Raw genomic sequence first — 10,695 nt, 5'->3', positions numbered from 1 at the left:
TTTGCACTCCACGCAGAAACTTGACGGCCTTTACACTTCCTTACTGTTTTAAAAGTGTTTTTCAGTTGCATGTACAGTTTTCATTACGGAAAAGATGTAAAATAAGCCCGGTTTACGAATTTCTATGACTGATTCGGGGTGCTCGGATGTTCATGCAGACAACCAGTCTGCGGTGTGTATATAAACCGGAACCGGAAAACATCGAAAAAAATTGCCTCAGTATATGCAGACAACAAAGACGAATAACTATATACGGACGTTACCGTCTCGGGGATTTTCATCCCCTATTACTTTTTTAGATAAACAAAAGTAATTTGTGACAGTTTTAATGTCTTTATTTTCTAACTTATGTTCTTTGAAACAGTTACTTCACAGACGTACGGTATCAGCAATGAGCATTTTATCGTTACATCATATACATTTTTCTTGATAGAATACATAAGTCCGTAAACGTCCGGCTTAGTGTCTCGAAGGAAATGTGATTGCATATAGCTTTGCACCATTGACAGAAGCTCTGCCGATAGGGTCCCTGTACAGCTGGATCGGAAGCTTTTCAGTTCTACCATAACTTGCGTAGAATCTGCCGTTGTGAAATGAGCCTGTACGAAGTCCATATGGGTGTCTTCTCTCTGTACTTTAATGCTGAGATGTTTGTCAGCACAGGATGGTGTACGGTAGATATATCTTATGTTACTGATACTATTGACGGGCTTCGTGTCCTTCACAGTAAATGATATAGATGTGTGGATCGCCTGCTGTGTGGCCATGTGTGCTGAAATAGTACGTATTCATTTTAGTAAACCTTGGAAAAGAAACATACGGCAACAAAAATCACGTGATTAAACCATTCTGAAATCAGTTTTTAGCCTTATTAATTCATGAACATCAAACAATTCAAAAAAGATGTTTAAACATATATATAAAGATTCCTACAGTGTCTGGATTATTTTTGCGAAGTTTTTGGTCCAATATTGATTTTCTATGTTCCAAATACTTATGTTTTAATGGTGAACTGTTATACTTGTATTGCGGGAAAGTTATTTCAAAACAAATTTTGTTCAAGAAATAAAATCAGAAGCAATACCAGTATAAAATCTTTAAGCTAGGTGTCAAAAGAACAGATCGATTCTGGAATTTCGGTAAAATATAGAAATGCTGACAAAAATCAAGGAAAAGGGTGTCAGCATTTTTAAAACTTTAAGTAAACGAAAACTTACGCTTTCCTTTAAGTTGCAGTTCAATCGGATAATGATCACTGACTCTTAAACCCTATTAATGAAATATAAATTGAAGAACCAAATTGAATATTTCAAAATGTCTTTTTCATACGCGTTATATAATTAGACGTTACAACAAATGTAAGTATAACGCAAACAATTAATCATCTCCAATTTTTAATTATTTACAAATTGTTTAATGAAGTTAATTATGTTCAACAACAATCAAATTGTTGTTCAAAGAAGGGCTCAAAATCATAGGTTACAAGAATGTCTTTTTAATGTTGTGTACCTTGTCTTTGGTCAATCCCATTAATTCATCGAATCTGTATGCTTGAACGCTGCCGGGTACCACAGCATCTAAAAGCTTATCACCCGCAACAACAAATCTAAAGAAATAAATATATTAACTTTGCAAGTAAACTTTTTTAATCAATTAGCTCTAAATTAAGACAAAGTGAAATTTTCCATAGTTTGTAAACTTTACATTTTGGGCGCAATAGTGTACATACTTCACAAATATCGCAAATAAATAAATAAAATTACAGTACAAGAACAACCTCGCGATTTTGTAATTTAAGCAAACATGCCACTCTGTAATTGGTGATATACAGTCAATGTTGATAAAATTGGAATGGTGGCACACAGCGCTGAATATGATAGCACACAGGGGTCTTACCCACACCGGGCATAAGATTGCAGTATATTTCATTTAGACTGTATTATTTGGTAACCTTAAATTTTTCGGATGAAAATGCACAATATTTGAAACACTTGATGTAAGTCTATGTATTGTTTAGGCATTTTTTCTTAATTACTTTTGATGTTAGATAAGGGACTTTCATATAGATCTCCCACCTATTTTACCTGTCGTAACTGCATGCTGAATGTGAGACAGTGGTGTCAGTATCATCATCCACCAACCACTCAAATCTACCATCCGTTCGAAGTGAAATATTCTTCCACGCGCTTAAACTCATATAGTTACAGTCTGCATTGAAATCACCGCCAAGTAGAACATCCTATAATAAAATCTATCGTCTTATTTGATCAGATTATATTTTTTATCCTAGCCAAAATAATATCATTTCATCATGTTGCCATAAAATGAGATTGCGATATGATTGCGATATGATAATTGGCAGTAGGAAATGCCTACGATACTCTCATGATTGTGAAGACCAGATGACTGTTTACATTTAAAGCAATTTATACATTTATCAAATACCTCGATACCCCAGTGTCTCCGCAAAGTGTCATAGACTTTGGTTAGATTGTCCATTTCCTCTGCTGCACTCTTCGGTTGGATATGATTTGCAACCATGACAAAATCCTGTACAGCTGCGGTGAAATAGAGATTACCATACCAAATAAAACAAGTTAACAGAGTCCAAGTATAAATATTTGAAAAACATATGTAGTAAGGCTCTTTCCTGCATAGGTCAGTTTAATGTTGAACAGAAGAAATATCATGCTCACACAAAGAGCAACGTTTGCTTTTTTACATCACACACTCCATCCTTTTAAAAGTTACGTGTACTATGTAATATACTGAAGTTTGTCCGTTGAATATGAATACTATTTATGATACTATATTGGGGTAAAAATGTATTTTATACAGAATATAATGTAACAGTGCATTTCAAACGCCCACTTAACCATAATTTTTGCAATTTATCAACAGCACTTTTGTTTGAATGTTTCATCGTTTAGCCGTTTACTAGAACCCAAAACAAGTTTTTGTATACTGTACTAACAATAACTTAAATGTAGACACTGACTTGTTTTTGGAGACTTAAATTTCACGCTGAATGGCTCCCTTTCAAAATAATCATGGGTGTCATGAAACTGGTAGGTATCTGCTACAGAGACCTTGGAACTCCTGAAATATTATAGTTTCGGTTTTTACACCATTCCGTGGCAACTTTATGTTCAGACGTTTCGTTACTGTAAATCATTACAGTCATGCCTTTTTGTCACAATGTTGAACTTAGTTCACAATTTCAGATAATTTAATAAATCGTCCATATTAGCTCAGTAGCTGGATTTAATACAGGTTACCCATGTTTGTCGGTTTCAATCGCTGCACCTTTTTCTCCACCATCACAGAGCAGAGGTGACATTACATGTTGAAATAAGTGACATTTGTTATTGCTAACTTTTTAAAGATCTCGCTGAAATTCGAGGACAAATTTTCATTAAACGGTGAAGTTAAACATAACAATTGACTTCAAACCCGTTAGCACTGTGACACTTTAGAATAGACTTAATGCAGGATACGTCAATCCAATATATATATTTGATGTGTGTCTGTGTGTCTGTGTGTGTGTTTAAGAGCCCGTGTCCCTTAACCTACAATAGCTTATAACATGAATCTCTGTTAGGTTAGTATTTTACCCTTTGTCTCGTTGCTTAATTGTTTGTGAGAAATTCAGTTTCAAAGCATCTTGTATGTTATCTTCTCTTCTGTGGAATACTATTGTATTTCCTTACCTATATAGGAAACCATATTGCTCTTTACTGGTAGTGCGCCCAAGACGATCACTGACAATCTTTTCATATACAGTGCCGTCTGCACCACTACTGAAATGAAGGTATATAACTCAGTTAGAACGTTACGTTGAAAATTTGGTAGTCGCTTTAAAATGTCATAAACTCCAAGCATATTATTGATATTTTTATAACTAAAATGCGTTTTAAAAAATTGAGAAGTCCAAAACTGGGGTACCTTGAAAACATTTGTCAGTACGAATATGCTAAACACCAATTTAACAAACCATAATTAAATAACGATTAGAAATAGAACCTTTGAATAATTCTTGTTCTTTTGTGAAAAATGAATACATAATAAAATCTGTAAAAAGATCCGTTGGAAGCAAAGAATGCAACCAAGAAGAATAATAGCAGACTCGGTTTGATTAAGAACGCGTTTGCTTCGACAGCCCTATATTCACCTATAACATTCAATCAAGCCATCATCTTATAAAATAAGTGTATTTTACCGTTCGTTGTCGATGGACGTTGTGACAAGACGTAAAAAGGCGTGCATTTTCAAAAATAGTTCATACCCAAGTGGAAACTGCTGATTCTCTGAAGTTTTTTTGAAGCTTAAAACGCAACTAAGCAAAATGGTAGCAGATTCCGTTCGATTAAGTCGATTTATAACATATGTTGGATATGCTTCTTAGCACTGGCTTGATTAAAATACTTTTGCACGTTTGATCAACTCAAAATAATGGCGTAACGTAACTTCTCCGTGAAACGTAAAATAAAGCCATCAATCGGCGTACAGAAATGATTTTACTGGCAGCCAACGGTAACGTTACTATCTTCTCAAGTAAAATATGATATATTAAAACATCTAACACTTTAAAAAAATTCCAACAAATGTCTTGAAACAGCTTGAACTGCGTGTATCTTTTTGATCATGGGCAAATATCTCAAAAACTAGCACACGGACCTTTACATTTAATAATTTTATATCATCATATAATAGGTCATATGTTTATTTACAATTGTAAAAGTTTGATTAAAATTTACATTGTAGAAAAAATATTCTATATCCGAAAATGTGACTTTCAAATGGACTCACATATAAAAACTTGCGTGTGGTCAAATTTTTTATTTACCGAATTTTCATTCATTACTACATAAAAGTTGCTCGAATGTGCAGAAATACCTGAAAAAAGCGGAACTCTGCTTTACAAAATGTAAAAAATTGTCAAACCGTCCGGGACTCAATGACCTTAAAGTACCAACACTGATTATAACGAAACTTCGCGCTCCATTTCTTACCTGTTTTAATTCAGTATGGTTTTCATTTTCATTGAATAAAATACAAAAAAAATGTCATTCACAGTTTGGCTTTGAATTAACGAAATACAGTGTGTGGGAATTAATTGTCATCAATATCTCAAAATGTTTCATCAGAAAATGTATAACATACTATTTTAGTAGACATGACAGTGGGAAGGGCTGCTTATAATGTTGGTATAACTTAAAGTCAAACCCATTTGATATTTTCATACTTCTGTATTAGATATGTGTATATTATGTATATAATGAAAATATGCAATAAAATATGATTAAACTAAACATCTTCCTAATGACTGAAGGACGTCTTTTGTAATTTGATATTAAAACAAGAGCTGTCCGTAAGATAGCGCGCTCCACTATCGGCGATTAAACAGTAAAATGAATATACATGTATGTCTCAATAAGAGACCTCTTCTTTAAAAGGAAGATACACCAAGGAGCATAATTTTGTCAAGAACACAAATTAGAGTTATTGGGATTGTTACCACACATGCAAATGATGATGGTAAAGATATATTTGAGTTTCAAGTCATCATCTTATATAGTACCAAAGTTATGTCCAGAAAACGAAGTTTGTTAAAAAATTTAAGTATGAAAGGGGCGTAATTTGAGTTATGGGGATTGTTACCACACATGCAGATGATGATGATAAAGATACATTTTAAGTTTCAAGTCTTTATCTTATTTTGCATTAAAGTTATATCCAGAAAGCGAAGATTGCAAAAAAACTTTAAAGTACAAAAGGGGCATAATTCTGTCAAAAATACAATTAGAGTTATGGGGTTTGAAAACACACATGCAGATGATAATTATAAAGAAATGTTTTAAATTTCAAGTCATTATCTTTTAAAGTACCAAAGATATGTCTATAAACGAAGTTTTCGAAAAAAATTAACATGAAAATAACTCCAAGTATAACAACTTTGTGACCTTGACCTTGGGTATAATGGGTCCAGCCCCTGCACATACTTTGTTTGTATACTGAACAATATTTATGAGAACTTACAGTAAGATATAAGCAATAGTAACAAAGATATGACAAAAACAAAGGTTGCCGAAAAACTTAAACCAAGAAAGGTCACGCCGACGCCGACGCCGACGCCGGGGCGAGTAGAATAGCCCCCCTATTCTCCGAATAGTGGAGCTAATAATATAATCCTCAAATTCAATGAGGGAAACTTACGCTACATAATTATTTAGTGCAACACGCAATTTTTCGAAAGCGGTGTTTGTAGAATCTCTTATTTCCAATATCTGAACAATGTCATACCGGCTTAGTATCTGAAATAAATAATCAATTAGAATATTATCTGTACAAAGGCTTGTTTTCATCGTCATTTTCTATACAGCCCCGTTCAATTAAATACATACAAATATATACCATCAACATTTTGCAGACTGTATGAACATTTTGTATGATTTATTATGCAGTTATTGACTTACGTTGAGGTCAATATGAGTTTTACGGACCTGTAAAAATGGTTCGTAAAAACACATATTGACCTAAACGTAAGTCTATAATTGTTATATTATATGCCCTTCTCAAATGGATTCATTTGACTGGTCCATATTTCATATAAGAAAAAGTGATATCACAAGAGTCATTATATCTTTTGCAGGTCAATATCGCTTTTTGCGGACCCGCGCGTGCACTCATTTCGACCAATCAAACGAGTGCATTTGAGAAGGTATATACTATTATTACATATTCATTTTCACTCTCCGTTAAATTACAATGGAACCGGAAACGTCAACATTTTTTCCATATCGGACGTGTATTGAAAGGCACTACTTTTACCTTGTAATTATGCATACAAAATCACGTGATATTATTTGCTTAAATTTCTCATTCATGTATTCAGGTATCCAGGCTAGAGTGTAACTACGCAGCATGGAAACTTACGGCATAATTCCACCACCATATTTGATACCGTCAATATTCATTAGTCATTCAGGAGATATACATCAATGCCTTTCACTTGTTATATATAAATCTTATGTACGGTTGAGATAAAACATCTTACCTTAACTAACACATCAAGAACATCTGACTTAGCAACCTTGGTCGAACCAAACACTTGGATGTTAAAGGAGCCAATCCTAAGCGGCGGTTCAGCTAATGTCGGCAGAGTGTCGCTGCCGTCAACTTGATCAAAAACCAAACAATTTACATGTATATAGAGCACACATAGTACAATTGCCACTAGTTTGATCATTGTATTTGAATGTCACAGACACGTATTTAGTCCTATATCGCCCATGTGAAATGTTAAAATGGTGATGTAAAGTAGTCAGAACAGTTATCTACGTATTAGGAAATCCTTTGATACAGGGTGTTTCAAAGGTCATAGCCAGTTTATTTCACGAACATGTATTCATAAACTCAGATGACAAGTGATATTCCAGCTTCCACTCGCAAATATTTACGCCGAGTTTTCCACAAAAACACAGACGGAAAGACAGACATAACAGGTGTCCGATATCTTGATAATAAGAACATAACTTGCGAAAGTTTATATCCTATTTATGTAAATATTTTCATCAACACAACGAATAGTCAGATATAATACATAGTTTCTCTGAAACAGTTGGCAAACATTTTAGGTACATAACTCTATCAAGTAATTCATACAGCCTTGATACCAAACTGCCATGTAAACACTGGTCAACTACGCATGGGAACAATGTAAACACTGGTCAACTACGCATGGGAACAATGTAAACACCTGTCGAATACGCATGGGAACAATGTGAACACTGGTCAACTACGCACAGGAAGAGTGTGAACACTGGTCAACTACGCATGAGAAGAATATGAACACTGGTCAGCTACGCATGGGAAGAATGTGAACACTGGTCAACTACGCATGGGTAGAATGTGAACACTGGTCAACTTCGCATGGGATGAATGTGAACACTGGTCAACTACGCATGGGAAGAATGTGAACACTGATCAACTACACATGGGATGAATGTAAACACTGGTCAACTACGCATGGGAAGAATGTGAACACTGGTCAACTACGCATGGGAAGAATGTGAACACTAGTCAACTAGAATGTGAATACTGGTCAACTACTCATGGAAAGAATGTGAACACTGGTCAACTACGTATGGGAAGAATGTGAACACTGGTCAACTACGCATAGGAAGAGTGTGAACACTGGTTAACTACGCATGGGAAGAATGTGAAAACTGGTCAACTACGCATGGGATGAATGTGAACACTGGTCAACTACGCATGGGAAGAATGTGAACACTGGTCAACTAGAATGTGGACACTGGTCAACTACGCATGGGAAAAATGTTAACACTGATCAACTACGCATGGGAGCATGTTAACACTGGTCAACTACGCATGGGATCAATTTGAACACTTGTCAACTACGCATGGGAATAATGTGAACACTGGTCAACTATGCATGGGAAGAATGTAAACACTGGTCAACTACGCATGGGAAGAATGTGAACACTGGACAACTACGCATGGGAAGAATGTGAACACTGGTCAACTACGCATGGGGAAAATGTTAACACTGATCAACTACGCATAGGAAGCATGTTAACACTGGTCAACTACGCATGGAAAGAATGTGAACAATGGTCAACTACGCATGGGAAGAATGTGAACACTGGTCAACTACGCATGGGAAGAGTGTAAACAATGGTCAACTACGCATGGGAAGAATGTGAACACTGGTCAACTATGCATGGGAAGAATGTAAACACTGGTCAACTACGCATGGGATGAATGTGAACACTGGTCAACTACGCATGGGAAGAATAACATTAGTTTGTTGTTTTTTTTTAAAAATGTTTCAAACATGTTTAAATGGTATCAGTTGCAGATTTTTAATATCATAAACTCTTTTTGATGTCTTCTATAAAATGTGTTTATATATGTGGAACTTTTATGACGTCCTGTAGCCGACAATCCCATCTGTCAAAAATCGAGGTTATTTCTTATCTCACATTTGAAATTATGTTAACAAAAGAATGCGTACTCTTATCAGCAAGATATATAGATTTACGTTCGCAACGAACTATTGCTCAAACAAAACCTAGATGTCGAGAAAAGTCAGAAAAGAAAAAAATAGAGATTTACGTAAGTGAATCAATAATGAAGAAAATTAAATGTATTCGGAAATTTAATTCCGCTTATACAAATAGGATTTTCTATCTTGATGTACTGAATCTTGATCAGTATGTACTTTTATTCTATTTTACATAATTATAATATCATATAGGATACATATGTAGCACGTTTATTCTTTGGTCAAATTTACACACACACACACAAAACTAATAGATATATAAACAAATATAATTGTAACACATTATTTTCGTAGTTATACTCCATAAATCTACTTTTCAACTTTTTATTAAGATGTCTTTATTGAACGATATGACACACTTGATGTTGAATGCGGTCGTCATATGATATATTTATTGGTCATTACAGCTGTATCAACGCACGAGTTCTTCAGTGAACTTGAAGATATCCCACTCCTTAACCCATCATTCCCCAATCATAAAATTTATTCTCTTATAAATGAGATTGTAAAAACATTGATTCAAAATTACTCAATCAAACCGAATCTGCTATTATTCCTTTTTTGTTGCATTCTATGCTTCAATGGGATTTTTACAGATTTTATTGTATATCCTTCCATGTAATTAATATGTTCGTGCAGATGATATTATTCCGGCCCGGCTTGTTTCATCTTTGTTTAAAACAACGAAAAAGATCGAAACTTCCAAATCCACGGAGGCTGTTTTACCTTGTTTTACCTTGTTTTCTGTACGGGCAGTTGCAAATGCATTCGCAAGCTGAGGACCAGCTTTGCAATTAAAAACCCAAAGAGACTATTTCTAACTGTACTTTCCTTATTTCATTACTGGTTGATAGTATACCAGTATATGAACGAGGGGAGTCAAGAAAATTTTACGAGCATTTTATCACACCATACCCGTATACACTTGTGTTATTTTATCATAAATATTGAGGCTACTGATAGAAGAAAATAAGGTCCTACATAAAGATGCCTTGTTCTCTGAATATACCAGTCAAGGAGATTCTGCAAGAATTTGAAACTATTAACGGTGATTCTTACCCATCACAATGTACTGTTTATAGGTGGGTAAGGGCATTTAATAAGGGAGAAGATGTACCTCGTGTATGGTGACATAATACGTCAGCATCCTTCCATAATATCGCTGCTGTAGCAGCCATTATAGCAGAATACTCGAGATATACAGTCTACCGAATCACTGCACCAGTTGGCATTTCACCGGGAAGTATGCATGAAATTCTGACAAACATTTGAAATAATCCAAGGTGTGTGTATGGTAGGCCCCAAGCAAAAAATAGCAAATAGCAAAAAAAAAAGTTGCAAAGTTGCAATCAAACTTCTAATAATCAATAAAAATGCAGATGGCAGCAAGTTTAATGAGCTTGCTACAAAGGATGAGGCGCGAGTATTTCATTTTGAACTTAAAATGGCAACGAAAAAGCAAGAACGGCTAATGAAGTTGTAAGCGGGTATTTTTCAATTTTTATTGCTCTTTTGCACAAATAGCCAGTGCACTCGGCAGATCTATTACAAGGTTTTAAAATCGGTAAGAAAACATTACGGGGCATTTGCCGTAATCATAAAAATGC

At 34.8% G+C, this 10,695-nt stretch overlaps 1 protein-coding gene across 2 annotated transcripts; it reads right to left on the bottom strand.

Annotated features, from left to right (window-relative positions):
- Positions 1-320: 320 nt before the first annotated feature.
- Positions 321-7,339, bottom strand: LOC123559567 (deoxyribonuclease-1-like). Of its 2 annotated transcripts, none has more exons than XM_045351497.2 (9): positions 7,058-7,339; positions 6,217-6,314; positions 3,711-3,800; positions 2,999-3,099; positions 2,446-2,558; positions 2,085-2,239; positions 1,510-1,606; positions 1,218-1,269; positions 321-772 (listed from the first exon to the last, which is right to left on the bottom strand). In XM_045351497.2, exons 1-9 carry the CDS (start codon positions 7,247-7,249, stop codon positions 342-344), a joined length of 1,329 nt encoding a protein of 442 aa, XP_045207432.2. In that variant the 5' UTR covers positions 7,250-7,339; the 3' UTR covers positions 321-341. The 2 variants fall into 2 exon arrangements, with proteins under 2 accessions (XP_045207432.2, XP_045207433.2); XM_045351498.2 differs by having other exon boundaries at positions 3,711-3,797.
- Positions 7,340-10,695: the final 3,356 nt, after the last annotated feature.

The sequence above is a fragment of the Mercenaria mercenaria genome, chromosome 10 (genome assembly GCF_021730395.1).
Source record: "Mercenaria mercenaria strain notata chromosome 10, MADL_Memer_1, whole genome shotgun sequence".
NCBI classification, from domain to species: domain Eukaryota; kingdom Metazoa; phylum Mollusca; class Bivalvia; order Venerida; family Veneridae; genus Mercenaria; species Mercenaria mercenaria.
The sequence above is the reverse complement of the archived record's forward strand: the minus strand, read 5'-3'. Positions and strand labels throughout refer to the sequence as shown.

Coding starts and splice junctions, on each gene's coding strand:
- LOC123559567 (XM_045351497.2), bottom strand. CDS start 7,249: ATGATCAAACTAGTGGCAATTGTACTATGTGTGCTCTATATACATGTA. Junction 1,270..1,509: donor TGGGATTGACCAAAGACAAG/GTACACAACATT, acceptor TTTCATTAATAG/GGTTTAAGAGTCAGTGATCA. Junction 773..1,217: donor ACTGCAACTTAAAGGAAAGC/GTAAGTTTTCGT, acceptor GTACTATTTCAG/CACACATGGCCACACAGCAG.